The sequence below is a fragment of the Xenopus laevis genome, chromosome 6L (assembly GCF_017654675.1).
Source record: "Xenopus laevis strain J_2021 chromosome 6L, Xenopus_laevis_v10.1, whole genome shotgun sequence".
Lineage (NCBI taxonomy): Eukaryota > Metazoa > Chordata > Amphibia > Anura > Pipidae > Xenopus > Xenopus laevis.
The window spans coordinates 61,868,853-61,892,105 of record NC_054381.1 but is presented as its reverse complement, the minus strand read 5'-3'; the positions used below and the strand labels follow the sequence as shown (position 1 = coordinate 61,892,105).

At 38.2% G+C, this 23,253-nt stretch overlaps 1 protein-coding gene across 4 annotated transcripts in view; it reads left to right on the top strand.

Annotated features, from left to right (window-relative positions):
• Nucleotides 1–23,253, top strand: part of sugct.L (succinyl-CoA:glutarate-CoA transferase L homeolog) — a 319,978-nt gene that overhangs the window by 219,683 nt on the left and 77,042 nt on the right. For all 4 annotated transcript variants that reach the window (XM_018266707.2, NM_001096092.1, XM_018266708.2 and 1 more), the window contains 1 exon segment: nt 17,911–17,974. In XM_018266707.2, coding sequence (XP_018122196.1) covers nt 17,911–17,974 — 64 coding nt within the window.

The window sequence follows — 23,253 nt, the reverse complement described above, 5'->3', positions numbered from 1 at the left end:
CTGTGGCGATCTCTAACTTCAATTTTTTTATAAATATAACCCTTTGACTCTTGTCTTCAAGACCTTCAGCTCTCAGTGAATTTCATATACAATAACACAAAACAAAAACTATGGTACCGTGTTAGCCAGTATCAAAAATAACAAATAAAAAAACAAATACAAAAAGACTAACAATAAACAATAAAAATACATTGCAAGCTTTCGGAGCACCAAGGCCCCTTCATCAGGCAAACTACAAATGAAAGCAAGAAAGGCACAGCATATCCTGTTCTAGTCAAAAGCCTAGCGAAGAATATCACATTGTGACATGCAAATTTTTAATCGCAAAGTTTTGCTCTTTGAGAATTTAATTACATTTCCCCCTAAAATCTCTTAAATAATTTAGGATTTGGGTGCCAGTGGTTAATTAATTACAGATGATGGATATTACACAAATTCTCTTTGCTGGGTGCTGGTTCAGATGGTACAAGATCTAATCAGTAAATGCTTCAAATACTTTCTCAGTTAGTTCTTCTCACACAATACCAGATCTAGCGTTCACAAGCATTGTCTGTCTTGTGGTCCCGTGCTCCAAGGATCTCTCTATTCCTGAGCCTAACTGCTTGGGTCCTTACAATGGTATGACTGACACTGTAAGGTACCAACTCTTACTAGCCTCCTTGTTGGAGCCTCTGGCTGCTCTTCTAATTAACCTGATCCTGCATCTCACTCCTATTACAAATCTAAACTTGTACCCACTTCTCCACCTACTAAAACCTTCCTCCTTTACAGGCCCTATGGAGAACACCACACCTCCCCCAGCAAGTTGGGGAGCCAAATAAGACTGATCATGCATGTGCTTTATAATTAAAAACTGCCAGGAAAATACGTTAGCACAGGATGACTTGGTCTCATCCATAGTTACATAGTTGAAAAAAGACAAAGCCCATCAAGTTCAACCACTCCAAATGTAAACCCAGCATCCATACACACACATTACATAAATTCTATATACCCATACCTATACTAACTATAGAGCTTAGTATCACAATAGCCTTTGATATTAAGTCTGTCCAAAAAATTATCCAAGCCATTCTTAAAGGCATTAACTGAATCAGCCATCACAACATCACCCAGCAGTGCATTCCACAACCTCACTGTCTGACTGTGAAGAACTCCCTACGTTGCTTCAAATGAAAGTTCTTTTCTTCTAGTCTAAAGGGGTGACCTCTGGTACGGTGATCCATTTTATGGGTAAAAAGGTTCCCTGCTATTTGTCTATAATGTCCTCTAATGTGCTTGTTAAGTGTATATATGTCCCCCCGCAAGCGCCTTTTTTCCAGAGAAAACAACACCAACCTTGACAGTTTACCCTCATAATTTAAGTCTTCCATCACTCTAACCAATTTAGTTGCATGTCTCTGCACTCTCTCCAGCTCATTTATATCCCTCTTAAGGACTGGAGTCCAAAACTGAACTGCATACTCCAGATGAGGCCTCACCAGGGACCTATAAAGAGGCATAATTATGTTTTCATCCCTTGTAAATGCCCTTTTTTATGCAAGTCAGAACTTTATTTGCTTTAGTAGCCACAGAATGACACTGCCCAGAATTAGACAACTTGTTATCTACAAAAACCCCTAGATCCTTCTCATTTAAGGAAACTCCCAACACACTGCCATTTAGTGTATAATTTGCATTAATATTATTTTTGCCAAAGTGCATAACCTTGCATTTATCAACATTGAACCTCATTTTCCAGTTTGCTGCCCAGTTTTCCAATTTAGACAAATCACTCTGCAAAGTGGCAGCATCCTGCATGGAACCTATAGTTCTGCACAATTTACATTTACATTACATTACAGCTGTTGCATGACAATAAAATCACCTGTGTAGTTCAGCCTTTAGTCTTCTACTCATCCTACCATGCAGTTAAAGCTTAAGGTTTTCTTGCAGGCACTAACTATTTATCAAATCATATGGTAGAATATACTGTATGTAATATTTATACTTAAACATTTACGGGGAAATGTAATACAATTTGTACAGTTTTTTATTTGTCTAGTTACTTATAGCAACCAAGAATCAGAAGGAAACAGAATAATTTACGAATCAGCCTTATATTGTATATATATTTATATATATATTCAGTATTTTTTGTGTGGGTCCCTAAGCTCAGTAGGTGACAGCAGCACAGAGCATGTGCAGTGAATCAGCAGAAAAGATGGGGAAGCTACTGGGACATCTTTGGAGACACAGATCTTCCCTGCTAAAGTACTGTGGTTGCCCTGGACTGGTATAGAAGCCCTACTTCTTTGGTTAAGCTTTAGTTCTCCTTTAAAAGAAAATATCTGATTAATTGCTATGGGGTACTGGACCTGACCAGTAGGGTTTAGGCTGGTAAAAATGGCATATGCTATTACATTATTCAGTGCGAGGCATGCATGTTAATGGCAAGAATCTTATCTACTCTAAATAAAGCACTCTAAATAAAGCACATTAAGATGTGTTATCTAGGAAAAGTATAGGCTCCATTATCCATAAACCTGTTAACCAGAAAGCTCCAAATTATGGAAAGGCTGTCTCTCATAGACTCCATTCTATCAAAATAATCCAATTTTTTTAAAACGATTTCCCTTTTCTTTGTGATAATAAAACAGTACCTTGTAAATGGTCCAAACTAAGTTATAATGCATCTTTATCTAGCCTATTGGGTTTCTTAAATATTTGACATGATTTTCTAACAGACTTAAGGTGTGAAGATCCAAATTACAAAAATATCCATTATCTGAAATCCCCAGGTACTGAGCATTCTGGATAAAAGGTCACATACCTGTACTGTATATTTTATATCATACTCCATACAGCTTAGTCAGTCAGGATAGGGCAGGCTACAGCAAATGTCAAGCCAACAAATTCAACAGAAATTACTAGCTCTTTACACATGTCTTGCTGGGGGCACATACATTTTGGATTTCCAAGAACCAGCATGAATTTTAAAAATGTTATCCAAGACCTGTTGCTGCATTTTTTTGTTCATCACTGTAATAAACAGGAACTTGGCATATTCCAAAGTAGTTGAAAAGTAATTCTAAATATGTTTATATGTTTAAAGACAGTAAACAGTTTGCTGTAAATGAAGATTTGGCATTGGTTTATTAGGCAATTGCTTAGGATTTCTCAGATTCTTCTGTCCTTTGTGTAATTCCTCTAACATTGAGCTTATCCCAGATGATCCTTTTTTCAAATGTATCTGTACATTCTTGTTTTTCTCATTATGTGTTCTTCTTATTATATACTTGCGTTGTGTGAAACAGCATCAAATAATTTGAATATATCATTAAAAAAGGAAGGAAAAGAACTAAGTATTTTGCAGTGACCAACTGGGAAGTTGTCCCTCTGACCTTTATGAGCACTTTCTTTGGACTTGTTTAGTTTTTCTTTATTTCCAGTCTCGGCCTCAAGCAAAGTCCCATGAGTTAATTTGGACCCGAAATGCAATAGGTTTTAATTAGTTTTTTGTTCAATAGATCTGGTTGATATAGTCTTATTTACCCTAGCAACCAGGGAGTGGTCTTAATGAGATACCTGTAATTAATGGCGCTTTCTTGCAGTCCCATTCAGTCAAGCTGCATTTTTCTTTTTTCCTGGATTTACCGTTTTTCCAGAATTTACACCGTTTTGATGCAGTCCCCTAGGAAACATAAAATCAGGGTCATTTATGGAAACACACTGACAAATTGTCTAAAATGCTCAGAAATGTACGCAATGTAAAGTCTCCAGGATTTTAAAGCTGGTTGGATCACTAGTAGCATTACCACCTGCTCAGTGTTTCAATGGTTTAGCCGGTAAAATACCAGCCAAGACTGGGACTGGTATTACCCATTTACCAGCAATGTATTTGCAGATAAGTTTATAGTTCCTAGTTGGTCTGGCCCACCTTTTATCTGCCCCAAATCCCTCTCCTTGCTCTTCCAAACCCTTGCCTACTCACCTAAGCTGAAAGTGCAGCAGTTCTTTCTTGGTCGTGCCAGCCCCCGGGTTGTCCTGACTGTGCCCTCAAAGCATCACATCCCCACCCCTAAACAATACAACCCCACCCCCTTTCTGTTTTGCCCCCAAAATAATTGGCCAGTAAGGACTGAATATATAGGTGGCAAACCCTAGTCACTAGGCACACCAGACATTGAGCCAAATCAATCAGATACAAACACCAATTTGAATGCATGCTCTGAAAGTAACACAACCCTCATTCTGAAAATGCTAGACGTAGCTTCCACCCAATTGGTGTCAAAATGAAACAAAATTGTGGCCATTTTAATTCATTGGGTGTAATTGTCTTGGATGCAACTCAGAGCCCAGTTGCAGTTACATTGGAATTATGGGGCAGAAAATGTGGTGATTTGCATCTGAAATTGCACTTTGGCACCATGCTCTTGGGTGCATTAATGATCCATATAGTCTCTTTTTTAGGGTATATGATCTTCAACTTATGGAAATGGCTTTGCATATTAATGGTAAAATGTATTATAGTTCAGGATGTAATAAAGAAAAGCTGTGCATTTTACATGCATACCTTATAAAGATCTGGATGTGATCAAGCATGCTCAGGCCTGTCTTAATTGTAAGGGAGGAAAACAGTTATGATTTTGTATTTTCTAGATGCGGGTATAATTTTCCTCTTAGATCCTTTTGTATGCGAGATAACTCTTTTTCAGCTGGAATTTGAGATTTTAAGAGCATTGTTTTCAGTTTCTCCTTTCCCAAGGCTGATGATGGCTTGGCTTATCAAGGTTTACCTGCCTGGACTACTGTGAAGCTTAATTGCTCTAAATACTTATCTAGCACAAAGAAGAAGGAGAACTGTGTGACAGCTGTCTGCTTTTGAGGTTCTTTTCTCTGCTGAAATGTGTTTATGCAATAGAAAATAGTAGGATGTCTCTTACTCTTCAAAAAAAAAAAAGTTTATAAAATGCAGATATTTACTGGCGACTGTCTGTGACCGGTCTTTTCACTTCAAGCATGTGCTGACGGATTAAAGCAGAAAATAGTCACTTAGAGGCACCTTGGCTAAGAACTGCACCTCAGCTTTCTGGAAGAAAAGCCAAGTTTAGATTAATAGAGTTAAGGCAGAATCCCAGCCTGTTCATGGATTTTTCTTTAATTATTTGTCTCAAAGTAATAGCCTAGTCTTTCAACTATGATGTTATTTTTAAGCTCTGAAATATTTTGGTGTCTGTACAAAAAGATAAGAGATGGAATGTTATTTGAGCATTTTTTGTGCAATGATGGGAATGTAATGGTAGTGTTTTAGAACGGCAAAAACATAAAGTCTACTGTTAATAACAAAGTTCAGTTGCTGACATCTTTTTTATGCTGTTACATGAAAGACAGGCCAGAGAAAAAAGAAAATTAATATCATACTTACCGAAATTTTCTTTTCCTGGTTAATAGATGGCATCATTTACAAGTGGGTAATCTCCACCCCCCACTTTCGACTGGACAGAGCACATTCCAAAGCAATTAGCTTTTAATTATAGTATATATAAGACCTCCCCATCCATTCCTACTTGTCTCATAATTCAGCCACTTAGGGAGGGTCTTGTAAATGATGCCATCTATTAACCAGGAAAAGAAAATTTCGGTAAGTATGATATTAATTTTCTTTTTTCCCTGGTTAATATGGCATCCTTTACAAGTGGGATATATATAAGCAGTATCCAGGGTGGGTTATAAGTATATAAATAACAGGAATCCATATTGCATTTGAACACAGAAAACAAATCTTTATTCTTTGTAAGATTGGACTGCTGACAGAACACTCTGTCCGAATTCTGTTTCCGCTGCCGATCTCACATCCAAACGATAATGTTTCAAAAAAGTTGAGAAGGAACTCCATGTAGCAGCCTTACAGACTTCTTCTGGAGATATTTGTGCCTCCATAGCCCATGAAGCACTTACAGCTCTAGTGGAGTGTGCCTTAATCCCCTCCGGAATCTGTTTTCCCTTTGACCTGTAAGCCTTCTGGATTGCTGTAATTATCCACCTACTTATGGTGGAGATGGCTGCCGCCTGTCCCTTCTTTACTCCAGAAGGGATCACAAACAATTGTTGAGACTTTCTCCAACCAGCTGTTCTCTTCAAATAAATGGACAAGCATCTGACTAAATCCAAAGTGTTCCACTTTTCCTCCTGTTCACCCTGAGGTTTTGGAAAATATGCCGGAAGTACCACCTCCGCATCCAAATGGAACGATGTCAAAACCTTCGGTAGAAACTCCGGATTTAATCTTAAAATAACCTTATCTTCCTGGATCACTGTGAAAGGTTCTTTAGATGACATAGCTCTTAATTCACTAACCCTTCTTGCTGAGGTTATTGCTGTCAGCAAGACTGTCTTATGGGTTAGAATTGTGTCTGATACCTCTTGTAGAGGTTCGAAAGGATGTCCCGTCAATGCCTCCAATACTAGCGGTAGATTCCATGACGGGGAGATGTTTCTTCTAGGAGGACTCATCCTGAATATAGCTGCCATAAATTGTATCATAGCTGGCTCTTGAGCCCAAGCTTTCCCCGTAAAAGCTGAAATTGCTGACACCTGAGACTTTAGGGTTCGTAAACTTAAACCCTTCTCCATCCCCTTCTGTAAAAATTCCAAAATATTTGATATTGTCATCTGTTTTACTGAAATCTGTCTCTCTTTGAGATATTCCATGAAAACTTTCCATGTTCTTTGATATGTTTTATTTGTCGATGATCTCCGTGAATTCATCATGGTCTCAACTACTGAAGATGGTATTCCTACTTCAACTAATCTATCCCTCTCAAATACCATGCCTTGAGGGCTAGTGCATGGGCTTGTGGATGTCTCACTGGACCCTGTGTTAACAAATCGGGTATGTTTGTCAACTGCATTGGATTGTCTATCACCATCCGCCTGAGTAATGGGTACCATGGTCTCCTTGGCCAATCTGGGATAATCACCACAGCTTCTGCTTGGTCCTTATCTTATCTTCCTTAGTACTCTCGCGATTAATGGAATAGGTGGAAAGACATACAGAAGACCGGTGCTCCAATCCTGTGTCAATGCATCCGTTGCTATTGCTGCTGGATCGGGAAATCTCGAATAAAACTGATGTACCTTCCTGTTCTCTCTTGTCGCCATCAAGTCTATTACTGGTCGTCCCCACCTGTGTACAATCTTTTCGAAAGCTTGTTGACTGATCTGCCATTCGTGTCTGTCTAATCGACTCCGACTCAGAAAGTCTGCTATGCTGTTTTCTCTTCCTGGCAGATAGACCGCTGACAGATCTTGTAGATTGTTCTGTGCCCAAGTCATTACTGGTTTCAATTCCTTCATCAATTGAACACTTCTGGTTCCTCCTAGTTTCTCCAGATAACATCTTACTGTCGTGTTGTCCACTCGAACCAATAGTGATTTTCCTCTGAAGAAATGTCCAAAGTTCTATAGGGCTAATGCTACTGCTCTCAGTTCTCGAACATTTGCTGGAAGTACACTCTCCTTCTGCGACCAAGTCCCTTGTGTTACTTCTGCTCTCCAATATGCTCTCCAACCTGTGGAACTGGTATCTGTTGTTAGGACTTCCCATCTTATGTCTCCTAACCTTCTGCCTCTTGCCAAATGATTGTCCTTCAACCACCATGTCAATGCTGTCTTCACTCTCCTGGGGATCAAAATCTTCTGTTCCCAATCTTGAGTCCTCACATCCCACTGGGTTAAAAACTCTCTTTGTGGTATTCTTATATTCCATCTTGCCCACTGCAACATGGGTATTGTTGATGTTAAGAGGCCCACAACACTCATGTACTGCTTTGCTGTACACTCTAATCTTTCCATCATCCAACAAATTTTCTGTTTTATCTTTTCTTTCTTTTCTTCTGGGATTGTGACTATTGCTCTGCCTATGCAGAACCTTGCTCCCAGGTATATTAGATCTTGAGAAGGTACTAATTGACTTTTTCCCTGGTTGATGACCCAACCATGCTTTTCCAGAAATGTAATAACTAGATTTCGATGTATCTTCAGACTGTGAGGATCTTTTGCCAGGAGAAGAATGTCTAAATAATGATAGACACTGATTCCTTGTCTTCTTAATTGTGCTATTAACGTAATAAGCACCTTCGAAAACACTCTTGGTGACGTTGCCAGGCCGAATGGCAGACAAGTGAATTGAAAATGTTGACTCTTTCCCACTGTGAAACGAAGAAATCTCTGGTGCGCTCTTGCCACTGGGATGTGTAAATACGCATCCTTCAAGTCTATTGACAACATCCAATCCCCTGGACTGATTTCTGGAATTATTGTGAACAATGATTCCATTTTGAATGGTTTCACCATCAGATGTTTGTTGAGTTCTCTCAGATCTAGCACTGGTCTGAAATCTCCTGTTCTCTTTTTTAGCATGAAAATGGGAGAATAGAATGTAATCGCCCCTTGCTTCTGCAACTGTTCCACATAAATGAAGAGAATTCTTTTCTTCTCCCTGTTGTGTGGAATCTCTGAAATAATCAATTGATCCTTCTGAGGAATCATCTTGAATTCTAGACAATATCCTTTCTTTATTGTACCTAACACCCACTGATCTGATATTGACTTTGCCCAAATCCCTATAAACTTCGATAATCTTCTGGGGATGTTTTGGGTTTGGGCTGCCTCTATCTCAGAAATATCTTCTTGCGCCTCTTGTTGTTGAGCTTCTGCCTCTCTCAACCCTTGCAGATGTACTTTGACCTCTCTTCCAACTCTGTGGTTGATTATACTCTCTTCCCGGTCGATATGCCTTCTGATCTCTAAACGTTGCTCTACTCCGAAACGATTGTCTCTGTTTATCCGGAAAGGAATCATTTGAAAAGTTCTGTCTGTGCTCCTGCGGCAAAAATACGCTCTTACCTCCTGTTACCTTCTTTATGAGGTCTTCCAATCTAGCGCCAAAAAGCATATCACCTTCGAATGGTATATTGCATAGGTTTGCCTTAGAGGCTTTATCTGCATTCCATGACCTAAGCCACAATGCTCTTCTGGAGGCAACCGATAATGTTAGAGCCCTGGATGAGGTTCTTATTAAATCAATAGATGCCTCTGCTACAAAATCTGTAGCAATTTTGAGATCTGACATAGACTTGATCACAGTCTCTCTATCCACTCCGTGTTTAAGAGATCTCTCTATATTATGTATCCAAGACTGCATTGCTCTTGAAACTGAGGCTAATGCTATCGCTGGTCTGCAAGAAGCCGCTGTGGCTAAATAATTTTTCTTCAGCATGGTCTCCATTTTGCGATCCATAGGATTAGCGAATGAAGAAACATCGTCCACTGGCAGCACTGTTCTCTTAGAGAGTCTAGCCACCGCTGCGTCCACCTTAGCAGTCTTTTCCCATATCTTCTCTTGATCTGAAGCAAATGGGTATAATCTCTGGATCTTATTCTGTATTGTAAACCTCGCGTCTGCCTTCTCCCAGTCCGCTGTGATTATCTCTTTTATTGTTTCATGTAGCGGAAAAGTTTGCCTTTCTTTTTTAAGGACCTTAAACGGGTTACTCGTAGAGGGTTGTGCCTCATGCTCCTCTGTTAGCTTTAATTCCTCTCTTACAGCCTTTATCAATGGCTCCACATAAATAAAGTCAAAGGTTGGGAATTGTTCCGTCAGATCTTCCTCCTCTAAAGCTGGCCATAGATGCAAAGATCCAATCGTACGAATCATCGTACGATCAGACTTTCCCATCTCCCGACCTGCCACTAACCATTCAGATCAAAGTCTTACCAGTCAGATTAGTTAAAGAACAGATCAGCAATGTTCTGCCCCTGACAGCAATCGTACGATATCTATGTCCAACCAAAGCTAGTGACAGTCTCCCACTGAAAATCGTACGATCGGCAATACACGCAGAGATATTATCGGCAGCCGACAGAAATTTTCTAACCTGTCCGATCGACCAAACGACCGATCTCCGCCGGACGAAAAATGTCGGGACTCTCCACACATGTTCCGAAAATCATACGAATCCTCGATTCGTACGATCAGATCTTTGCGTCTATGGCCAGCTTAACTCAGATAATTCTCCCTCAGACGAGTCTCTTACAGACGAGTCCTCTATAGCAAAACATTCTCTCTCCGCTACTCTCTTCCTTGTTTGTTTTATCTTCCCTGCAGTTGAGGCTTCTTTTATGCCTTGTGCTACTGCCTCCTTAATCCAGGACATAATGTCCACAGAATCCGCTGAAGTTTCTCCAGACAACTTCTTTGAACATGCCAAACAAAATTTTGAGTGTCTCACTGCTGGATTCTCACAAGCAGCACACCTTGGCTTTTCTCTTGTTCTTACTGGGGAAGACACACTGATGTAGTATCGAGAGAAGGCAAGAGAGGAGATGGAAGAGAAGAAAGAAAGAAAGAAAAAAAAAATTGTTTACTTTGCTGACATTATACCCTTCTTTTTAGTGTGGAAAAACAAAAATATTGGCCCACCTCCTTTCATCTCTGCAAGCTACCTCTGGGCTATGTGAGAGACGCGACTCCATGGCAAAACTGCTGAATAAATAGATAAACGTGAGTATTCTCACTAAACACCATACCATTAGCTGGCTTCTATCTCGAATGCATACCGCTTGAATATTCAGCCTCTTGTGCATCCGCTGCCAACCGCTTCGGTGAACAGCCACACGCCGACCTCCCAACTCAGGGTTAGTGTGCGTGGAATCCACTTCCTGGTAACCATCAGCGTGTCCGCAAGCCCCGCCTACTTTTTGACGTCACCGCTAGCGTCACTGCGGGCTTCGCTCCTCGCTCCATTTAACCCTGTGTCAGGCGCCTTTTTCCCAATCACCAGGTTTGAGATATATCTTGCGCGTCCCTGCTACCATTACCACCAGGTAAGGTATATTGCATCCTTCGGATCACGCTCTCTATTACTTGCATAACAAACCACCAGGCATGTATCGCAAGACTCTCTCAGTGGGAAGAAAAAGAAGGGTGAAAGAAAAATTACCCCACTGGATTTGGGAGCCAACAAAGGGTCCCCTGGGCCAAATAAAAAGATGGATGGGGGAGGTCTTATATAAACTATAATTAAAAGCTAATTGCTTTGGAATGTGCTCTGTCCAGTCGAAAGTGGGGGGTGGAGATTACCCACTTGTAAAGGATGCCATATTAACCAGGGAAATAATGTCTCCTCCCCATATTTGTACAAGACTATGCAAGCATGGTATCCCAGCATTCCCTTCCAACCCTTGTTGCCTGCTTCAGGATTTGAGTTTGTCATGTAAATGGGAGCAGGGCAGTGGTGGGCTGATTAGCACATGATCAGTCTTGGACAAAACACATTCTCAAGGGGTTCTTTCATTTTCTAACTACAACTCTGCTCACTGTAGAGGAAACTCTTGTATTGAGGTAACCAAATTTCAGCTTTTTTTTCTGGAGAAGGTGGAATACCCAAAAATAAGCAGGTTATATTAGTATACCCTCTGCTAGAAGATCTCATAACCAACCATATACTCTATAACTATAGACAGACTTCCAGATTTATGACTTTGAGAGTCATAACAAGTATAGGATCTATTATTTGAATACTTGGGACCTGGGGTTTTTCTGGATAAGGGATCTTTCTGTAATTTGCACCATACCTTAAGTCTGCTAAAAAATCATGTACACATTAAGGGGCCCATTTATGAAACCTTTACATTTTTCTGGTCGAGTTTTGAAAGGGGAAAACTCAAATTGTTAGAGGAAAAAAACCTTAAAAAAATACCCCAAAGCTATTAAAATTCAAAATCCGAAAATATTCCAGCTGAAACCTGTCGAGGTCACGTAGAAGTCAATGGCAGATGTCCCTGAAGTTGTTTCTTGACATTGTGATCCACTCTGGTTTTTGTCCAATAATGCAATAAATTTCCGTGTTCCCGGTGACAATTCGATAAAGCAGAGTTATCAGAGCGTCAATCATACGATTCAAATTGATGCACGATTTTAGGTTTTTTCGCACAGACTTTTTCAAGAAGAATTATTATTAGATTAGTTCAGTTTGTGGATGGAAGATGATCAACTTTGTTTTAATAAAAAAATTAGATAAACTCGAGTTTTAGCAAAAAAACCCCAGAAATAAACCTATTAGGATTGTTTTGCCACTAATATGGATTCATGCAGCTTAGTAACCATCAACTACAAGCTAGAAAATTAGAATGATATGCTTATAATGGACTCCATGGAAGTAGAGTCAAACTGGGAGAGTCTGGGGCCCACCAGGCCCCAACCTTAATGGCCCACTCCTCCTACCCCCGTGACAAACTCCCCTGTACAAGTCTGCCCACCTACCCAATGAACTGAACCAATGGGCTGCCCTGCTACTCCCAATGTAGGATCAGAATAAGGATTGAATTACATGGTGCACCTTCTTCAGATCCGACACACTGAGAGGAAGTGCATGCGACAAGATGGATGCGCCCAATATAATGTAAGTAATATAAATGTTGCACCTACAAACTGTGTGCATCTAATGATGATGCACGCAGTTTGTAGGTGCAATATTTCTATTACTTACATTATATTCGGCGCATCCATCTTGTTGCATGCACTTCCTCTTAGTGCGTCGGATCGGAAGAAGGTGCACCGTGTAGTTCAGTCTTAAAACACAATAAGAAAATGCTGTCTGTTGTAAGTTGTACTTATTGTAAATGTTATTATTCCTTTAGAAGATTGTAAAGTAATGTTTTGTGCTCCAGCTAACAATGGGCATATTTAATCTTTATTTAAAAAATGCCCCTGGTTAGACAATTCTTTTTCAATGGAAGCACTATTTCAGCTCCCATTTGTATAGAAACAAAATACAGTATGACCAATGTGCTTCATATATAATAAAAAATCTGGTGTATGCTCTCTCGTGCATTTCTTCACTTAAAGATGTATCCCCTTCTCATAAATAGAAGGGAAGGGTTCAAAACTGACTAGTGCTGCCCACATGCTAGAACCTCTTTCTAGACAACAGCAGGAATAATACTAAATAGGTTATGATTTTAGATACCGGGCTAGGGGGATGCTTTTCTTTTTTACTAATCCCATTAGAAATGCACTTGAAAGATGGTCACGTATTTAAAGATGTGTTGACTGAAGCGTGTCTTAAAAGTAGTGATGGTAGGTGCCTTTCTGACTCACAAGGCATTACACTGAAAGGTCATCAGGGAGAAAAGCTCTGAACTATGTGGCGTTGGCATTGTAATGACTTGCAAAGCAGGCCGGAGCTGATGAGAGATAGTTCAGTGAAATCAGCACTATATATCAAGATGAACACATTCCAGCTATGCAGGTGACAGACACAAGCATTAATAGAGGCTGATCAGTTTCTTTGTTTAGCCAGTTTATCTCTTCTGCCATAAAGTGCATTATTCTAAGCCCCAGGCTCAGACAAAGATACAGGTATGAGAGTTAGTATGCAAAATGCTCTGGACCTGGGGATTTATGGATAAAGCGTCTTTAGTAAATTGGATCACCATACTTTATGAGGCAGATCTGTGTGAAATTAAAGCTCATTACAGAAAAAATGTGTATTTATCTGTGAGTGAAAGTAAGAGTTTCAAATACTTTTTGCTAAATCTGCCCCTAAGTCTGCTAAAAAAACAGTTAGGGAGTTATTTATCAAGGTTCAAGTTGTGTTTTCCACAATTTGGTAGTTATTTTTTTTTTGCCTAAAATTATGTTTTCCGGCTTTAAAAAAAACTTGAATCTTTCGAGTTTTTTTAAAAAAAACTCAAATGTTTTGAGATTTATTATACCCCGGCCCTGGAAATATCTTGCATCCAAAATACAGTAACACCATCTAAAACCTGTGCAGAAGTCAATAGCAGAGGTTCCTTGAACCAATTGAAGATGTTAATAGCCTTCATGATGTTACAGTTTTTTCAGGGAGTTTTGCCGAAAACTCAATCAATTTGATTGATTCAAGTTTTTTTTTTTTTAGCCGAAAACTCGATTCATTTGAGTTTTCAGGTTTTGCAATTCGAACTCTCTGAACTGAGTTTTTTCCGTTTGAGTTTCTTTTTAAATAGGAAACCATTTGAGTTGTGAGTTTATTTGAGGTATAAAAAAACTCTTGACACATTTGACCTTTGATAAATAACCCCCTTAATCATTAAATTCATGGATAATATGGATTCATGCATCCTAGATATCATCAAGTAAGGAGGAAAGGAAACATTTAAATTATTTAATTAAAATTGACTCAGTGGGAGATGGCCTTCCTGCAATTCAGAGCTTTCTGTATATCAGACACAAACATTCTTTAGAGACAATAAAAAACTCATGGCTGATGTTCATATTAGCAAAGCACTTACCAAAGTGTTTACATGTATAGCCGTTCATTACAGGTCTCTAATTGGATATAAGGGTAGGACTACATGGACGTTTTCGGCAGGATCCGACGCGCTGCGACAAAACGCCTGCGACAAGTGGTATGTGACAAAAATAATGTAAGTGAATGCGTTGTCTCATGGCGTCGCAGCGTTGATCCAGCGCAACACGACTGTCAGATACAGACGCAGCGTGTTGGATCGCGCCAAAAACGTCCATGTAGTCCTACCCTGAATCTAACAAAATAAAATAAAACTGCTCCCAGACACACATGCTGCACATTTGATATTTTTGCCCAAAATGACAAATTGTCATACTGCTGGTTTCCTATAAACACACAGCAACAATGAATTAACCATAGTAACCAATCATCACTTAGATGTTATCTGTCTTGGGCCTGTAGATTAATGACAGCAGATGTATTATTGGTTGCAATGGGTTACTGCAATAGTTTAAAGCTGTCCTACTTTTCTTACTTACCCCTTTTGTCGGGGGTGGGGTTGTTTAGTATGACATGTGGGGTAACTAGCATGCAATAAAATTAGTTTTTATTTAATTATAGAGTGTGCTTTCCTCTTTTTTGATTTTCATGCATGATTCTTTTGGAAACTACAGATGGGTAGTGTCCTGGAGGCATAGCACCTCGCTTATGTTTATTTTGGTCAGTTTTTGATTTTCTATTGGGGAGTGTGCGCCTTCTGCCTTTATGTTTTGTTTAGTATGAAGTTGACTGATGTCAGTTTTGTACATGGTGTTATGATATTTTTTCCCGGTGTGTTCCCTTTGGTCTGATAAACAGAAAATGTGCATGTATCTGGAACAGTTGCTACTGTTAAAGAAGTGATTTCTTTTCATAATCATTCTCTTTATGTATATTGCCCTTTGCTTCAGTTGTGCAAGTAGAAGAATATCTGTGTGAGTGTTTGCTTTGCTCTTGGTGTATGGCACATTGCAGATATCACATTTCCAAATAGCATTTAGCAAACAAGATAAACTTTGTCCTGTACACTAGAAGCTAAAAGACACTGCATGATTCCACCAGGCAATGAAAGTTCATTAGCTCCTTTGTGTCTCACAAGTGGGAATTTGCAGACTTTGGAATCACCTTTCTACAGTCGCACTGACCCACACATTTGAAAAGCTGGGATAAGTGTTAATTGTAGCAGACAATCTTTGTGATGTTACTGACTCTAGTGTAATGCTAAAATGTGTTGCATGCGTCCATGGAACTTATTATTCATAAATGTAATTGACCATATACCATACCTTTGAAGCAACAATTTGCTTTGGGCACAAACGTTTTTCCCACTGGTTTAATAGCGTAAGTTCTGGTTATGTGCAACAGAATGAGTCAGAGATACGGTACATACTGTAGACATGTACTTTATCCAGATACAGTATCTCACATGTCAGTGTAATGTAGATCCACTGTGGGTATTCCAAAATAATTGTAAAGAAAATATTTCTTGTTCCTGTTACATAGCTATTTCCCAGTTGAGGTATATGCACTAGGGGAAATATCTAATCTGAACTGGAAGCTTGCTGAATTTACAATTTAATGTGCAAGACAAGAATTATATTTCAATTGATAGATAACATCACCAAAGCAACAGTTTGCATTTATTTTGTATTTGGATATTTTCCTATTGGTATTGTATTACAATCAAACATGTTATGCGCTGAACATTAATACCGACGTTTTCTTTAGCATAGCACATCTCTCTTGAGATGAAACTGCAGATTTTTTTAATAAACGTGAATACTTTACAAACATGTTCTATATGCCTGAAGTATATTTAAAAAAATAGAAATTCAAATGGTATAAATTTTCATTTTATTTAGTTATCTTCATCAGCTCCCAAGGTACAAGTTTTTAAACTTTGTTATTGTACCAACTAGCAAAGTTCAGAGCATTGGTTGTACAAGTATAGGCTGGATCCGTTATCTGGAAACCCGTATCCAGAAATCTCCAAATTACAGAAAGGCTGTCTGGCATAGACTCCATTTTATACAAATATTCCAAATTTTTAAAAATGATTTAATTTTTCTCTGTATTAATAAAACAGAACGTTGTACTTGAACCCACCTAAGATGTAATGAATCCTTAATGGAAGCAAAACCAGTCTATTGGGCTTATTTAATGTTGAAATGATTGTCTAATATGCTTGCGGTATGAAGATCCAAATTACAGAAAGATCCATTATCCAGAAAACCCCAGGTCCCGAGCATCCTGGATGACAGGTCCCATACCTGAATATGTAGAGCCTTAAGGCTAAATTGCAGGACATAGGCAAATGGTAATATGCTGTCCCAAATCCTTCTTGTTCTTGACCAGGGAAATGTTTAGACAGTGTTTTAAGAAACTATTAAACTAACTTAATAGGATGGGCTTGAACCCAATGACCTAAAGTGAAGGCATTAATGCCAAAGGAAAATTTACTAAACCAAAACGTACAAATGAAAATAGTGGTTGAAAAAAATCGTAACCACAAGTCTTTCGCAAGCGAATGAAAAATTTGTAAAGTTTTGATCTCCGAAAACCTCTAAAACCATGAATTGAAAGGCTGTTCTTTTCAAGAAAAGAAAGGGAACTTCCATTGACTTCTACATGACCTCAACAGTTTTTACATGCTGTACTTTTGTATTCATAGATTTTATGGCTTTTACACTTGATAAATTACCAAAAAATCATGGATTACATAACTAAGCAAAAAATGTATGTGTTTGAGCTAAAAAGTCTGATTCTGAGAAAGTGTTCCGCTAAACCCAAGATACTGTATGATCCAACAAAATGTTTGTTCTCTAGATATCCAGGGATCCAATTGCCTATTCTAGTCTTAATATTTCGAAAACCAACCAAATCCTGGCACATTTTGTAGAATTTCTATTCTGCTGAATCTCATGTGTTCTGTTTAACAGAATCAAGAAACGTAGTCATGTGACTTTAAAGCTCTGGAAAACTGTGACAATTTTGTGCTCACAACTGATGCAATTAAAAAAAATGTTCACGTTCAATTTGGGTTTTGTAAATCTGTAGTGGAGCAAACTATTTAGCCACTTTTGTTTTCTTACTTTGCACTCTTCCCTGTTGTGTGCAGCCACCCTCGCAGGTTCTAATGCAAGCAGCACTGTATTCATTGAGAGCACGTAAGCATCCTGCTCCTTACCTGCCCCTTTTACCTTGACCATCACTACTTGGAGTAAGTCCACAGTGGTATGCACCTGATTCAAATGATAATCTAAAAACACCAACATAGGCATAAGAACCAAAAGTCAATTTAGTTAAAGTGTACCAACCCACCAAATGGTTAGCAGGATTCTATAATGATAAAACTTTACTCTTGATAAGTTAGAACTAAAAGAGCCAAACAACAGATAAAAACTTCACCTAGGTGAAGGGCTTTGGGTTCTTATCCCAATTGTGCTGTTCTGTCCTTACTGCTTGCCTATGGCAGGTTCTAAGAACAGGACTGTTTAGTGCCCGTTTCTGTTTTAATAGTTTCTAACAAAATAGTAGATTTTATAATTTCCAAAACGGTATTTTATATGTTATTGACATTTGAATTATTTTGTAGGTTATACACAATGGCCTTGTTTTAGACATGGATCATCCTACAGCAGGGAAAATATCTGTTCCAGGTAAGGTGCTTCTTTTTTATTATCTGAAACTAGTGTTATTATCTTTTTCCTGTTTCTTTTTTGTTTTAAGGGGGTTGTTCATCTTTGGATGTGTCCAAATTTGAATAGCCCCTGTCAAAAAATGTTTTATAAATGGTCTTCATTTTTTTTTTAAAATAATCTAATGCCAAGATAATTACCAACAAAGCAGTGCATTTCTGATAAGGATCAATTCTCTTATTCCCTTGTCTACTCCCCATACTGTATGCTGAATTAAAAGGTCCAGCCATAAAGAACTGCTTCCTAGTGATGGGCGAATTTGCTTCGCTGAAAAATTTGCGAATTTCGTGTGAAATTCGCGAAACAGCGAAAAATTCACGAAACGGTGCCCGCTTTTGATGCCGGCGCCCATTTTTTCGGAAAATTTTTTTTTGACGCCTGCGAATCTTTTCGGGGCGTTTCGCAAATTTATTCGCTGGCGGAGAATCGCGCAAATTCGCCACGAAATCGCGCCTGGTGAATAAATTCGCCCATCACTACAAGTGCTTCCATTTGGCTTCATTTTCATGACTTTGAAATGATTGGCTTCCAAGATTAAGACAGAGTTCAAGAAATAATGAGCTGAAGAGAGAAAAGTTTTAGCCAGGAAGAACTAGGTAGTTTGTAAAGAGATAGGACAGAAGAACAGAAGGCTTTGTACATGATAAGACATACAGTATATATATATATATATATATATATATATATAACAAACAAGGGAAAGTTGTGCTCACCACTAGTTTTTAAAATCATTAGGCGGGGGTGCAATGAGGGTGTGACCACAAAATACATTTAGACAAATACAAGATTCCTGTCTTAAATATATTGATAATGGGTTGAGTGCAGAGGAATCTTGTATTTGTCTATATATATATATATATATATATATATATATATATATATATTTTTTTTTTTTTTTTGTATTAATTCCATGTTTAATATGGAAAGTGAAAGGGGGGCTGGATACAATGTTGACTTTATCATAAAATAACTTCTTCTATAACCGTTTTTGTCTTAGAATGAGAATGAAAAATGGATTTTGCAATATTTCTACAAAGTTAACAAAAATTCTTGCCTACATTAATATAGTAATTATAACAAGGACAGTTACTCCTAGGCAATATTCTAACGATCCTAGCAGAATAACGCAGTTTTCTGCATATATTCCATGATATCAAATGCAGAAGACAGGAAGAATGGAAGAATTACCTCAAGCAATCCCTTGACAGTTTTTTAGGGCACTTTTACTGAAGTAAAGTGGAAGAAAACTAGGCTGAAGGGTCCAGAAAGCCTGATTGGGTATTTTCATGCACTTATGTTTCAATCTTTCTATCATCATTCAAGTGCCAAATGCACTGGTTTACACACAGTTATTTGCATCTGGTATCTATGTTTGAACAAATTTCCGTAAGCTTGTAGTGGGCAGCCAGCATAAACAGTAAAAGGGGATGACTACTATGACTAGACAATCTGAATATATCACGTTCAGGTCATTGCTGAAAAGTTTATCATCCATCCTATAGTGCAGTTGATACAACAGCCCTTTGAATAAAGCTGTTTTCTAATGGGGAAAACATTTTTCCAGACTTCAAGTGGTACCAGGAAGGTTGTGTCTGATGCTTTTAAAGTGACACATATGCGCTCGCACAAAAAGTTAGCTAGGTGTCTTTTACAACTGCAAGCACAGATGACGTACGGGGAATGATTTTCCCATTATATTCATCACAGCTTAAAGGAATACTGTAATGGGAAAAAACTCTTTTTTTTTTTTAAAATGAATCAGTTAATAGTGCTGCTCCAGCAGACTTCTGCACTGAAGTCACATGACCAGGGGCAGCTGGGAAATTGACAAAATGTCTAGCCCCATGTCAGATTTCAAAATTGAATATAAAAAAATCTGTTTGCTCTTTTGAGAAATGGATTTCAGTGCAGAATTCTGCTAGAGTAGCACTATTAACTGATGTGTTTAAAAAAAAACATGTTTTCCGATGACAGGATCCCTTTAAGTTCAGGATGAATGAAACATGGTAAATATGATAGTGCCATATGTGTCTAATGACAGTCATAGTTTAGGGAAATGCTGCTGCATCTCTGTGCTTAATGGCAGCCACATATCATTTTACCCAAGTGCCCATGCCCTATGTCAATTACATCACATGGTATGCTGTTTTTTCATGCCAAATCATCTTAAAAAGTGGATTATTTTAACTCTGACATGCCCAAGATCACTTCTACATTATTGCAGTACCTGCAAAGCCCTTTTCTGCTGCATCAAGTTGTCACTTTTGTCCAGATGATTCTAATCCTTGGACTAGATGCAGATTAGCAAATGCTGTCTGTCTGTTTGCCTGGATATGGATTTAACTACAGTGCTACGCAATATGTTGGTGCTATATAAATACATGTTAATAATAATAATAATAATACCTGCTGTAACTCTTTGTCAGTCTTACTAAATCTCTTGTTTTTTGGCCTGATCCTTCATCTGGTCACATAAGGGGAGTCAAGGCTTTGGAGGCTTTGCAGAGGAAAGCTAAGAGGCCCCAAAAGAGCATTGATAGATAACCATGGTTAGCTTCCTTATTTTGATCCTACACTTCATTAAAGAGTCCCTTACAATGAAAAAGCTTTTTATGCAGAAGAAAATGGCAGCTGTATAGAGGAGGCATACAGAGTATTTACTTAAAATTGAAAGAACTAGTATTTGAATGGCCGTTATGAGACCTTGTTGAGATCAGTTTTATTGTTTCTCGTGTATCCTGTTACTGTACATTGGTCAAACATCGTGGCAGCCTCCTAGTCTAAATCTAAAAGTTACTTTTTTATTTGAGCCACATGTGTTTATATTGCAAGAAGGAGGAAACACGTCAAATATTTTTAACACTGAAAGGAAAATAGGTGTATTTCATATCCCTGAGTTAAATGCAATATAAACGTTTGGACAGTTAAAGGGATTAAGATGTTATTGTGATAAACTCTAAATAAAACCATACGTTTAGCTGAAGGTTACAGTGAGCAGGAAAATAAGTGCATGTGAATGAACCGTGCAGCAACCAGATGGGGGCAGCTATTTATTATTAAATGTATTCTTTTCTGGTGACAAGAATCCACAATGACATTTAACACAAGGGAGATTGTGCTCTCTTTTTCCCTGTCTACACACACACAAACACACATGCATCCCCCACCCACACACAATGTATATATAATGTTTGCATACATATGCAACCTCTTACACATGTGTAGACACACAAACACATCTGGAACTTATTGGCAATTTGGGATTTGACTATCAAGTTTTTCTGTAGGTAGAAAAGCTTTTCGGATCCAATGGGAACATGCAATCATGCTGCAACCATTACTTAATCTATGTTTGGGAAAGAGTATACCCCTTATGGGACAAGTGCAAAGTGCAAGATGAGGGAGCTGAAAGAACTGTCCAAGGATATGTCAGGAAAAACTACAAATTATGCTACACTGCACAGGTAAAACATGCTATAAATTCTCAATTACATTTAACAATGAGAAACCATAAATACCAACGAAGAATTGGATTTAAGGCTTGAGTTGGAAAGGCTGATTTGCTAATGTTCAACATCATCTCTAAGAGAGGAAATGAGAAGCTACTTCATAGAGCTCCTCAGCATATATGATTCATTTCTGCATGCAGACATGAGTTATCGTTACATATTGTGTGCTATGTGTTTCATACACATAGAAAATAAATAATAGTAAGCAACTCTAAAATGGTATTCCAGAAACTGGAACTACAAATGCTAGGCAGATTTACTAACATTAGAATGTTTGAGCTTTTGCAAATGAATAAAATTCAAACACAGGTTTTCATCAATTTCCTTACATCGCAAAACTTGGCAATTGTGTCTTTAAGTGCACACTGTATATGGTAACATCACTCTCCCCCCCCCCCTCAGGTCTGATGATGTTTACCTTTTGCAAATATGCCTCAGTTTATTCTTATACCAAAATGCAGACAAATATGTATCTAGGATGGACATTACATTTTCCGTGGTTTTGTTGATAAGGGGATTGGGACCTCACATTAATAAATAACATATCTTTGATCACATTGCTAAGTGGACTGTGCTGTATTGGAATGTGTGTACTTTGATTAAAAAAAGCTCTTTAAGCAATAGGGCATCCACCACTGTTTTCTTAGCACCTTTCCAAATCTAAACATTTCTCATTGATAACTGGACTTGTATTTAAAATGTCTTACTTTTGGAGGAGTGAGGTGTATTGTTTAAGCGTATAAAGAGGGGTTTCATTGAAAGTCTGAATGGCAGAAGGCAGAGGTCACATCCCTCCGTGATTAATTGCTAAAAGAAAGATACGGTGTGATTGTTGGCCCTGGCCCTTTTGGATATAGTTTAATGTTTTACAGAAAATTGTTGAAAAGTACACATCCCAGAAATAGACCAATGGTCTAAATGAATTTTGTGGTCACAGCCTCATTGCTCCCCAGCCAAATTGTTTAATATTTAAATATATATATACAGAGAAGAAGAGAGCGAGAGAGAGAGAGTCAGAGAGAGAGTCTCAAGTACTGGCACTCACAGGATTTGCACAAAAAAGGAGGAAAAAGGTTATCTGATGAATAAAGATTATGGTTTATTAAACCTTTTTACTTGAGACTCTATATTTATAAAATTTTACTTGAGCACCCAGGTCTCTTTATTTACACTCGAGGTGTGCAGCTTGTACTTATGGTATATATATATATATATATATATATATATAGTCCGTTCGTGGAGCGCACACCATAAGATAAATGTCAGCCTGGGTGCCAGCCTAAATAAAAGCGATAAGGTCCATCCAAAAGTGACGGCACTCACAGGAAAAAGGATTACAACAATTCAATAAGGTGAAACCAAAAGGTTTATTGTGATCCAACGTTTCGGTTCCTTCTTGGAACCTTCGTCAGGGAAAGAAAACAGATATATATATATATCAAATAGGCTAATAGCTTCCTTAAACAGCGTATTCAGTAAATTAGAAGGGAGCCATTGTACTTCCTTTTTGTTGTGGTCCCAAAGCTCTGCTAAGGATATTTGCTGTTCATTAGTCTGATAGAGATCTTGTGTAGTGATTTCTTTTCACATATAGTAAAGTAAACACTGGCTTAGATTTCTATCACATAATTAAACACTGGTCTAATTGCAATAGATTACTTAAGTCTTAGACCACTTATGTAATTACCTTAACATCAGTCAATCAAATGCTTTATCAGGTTGATACTGGAG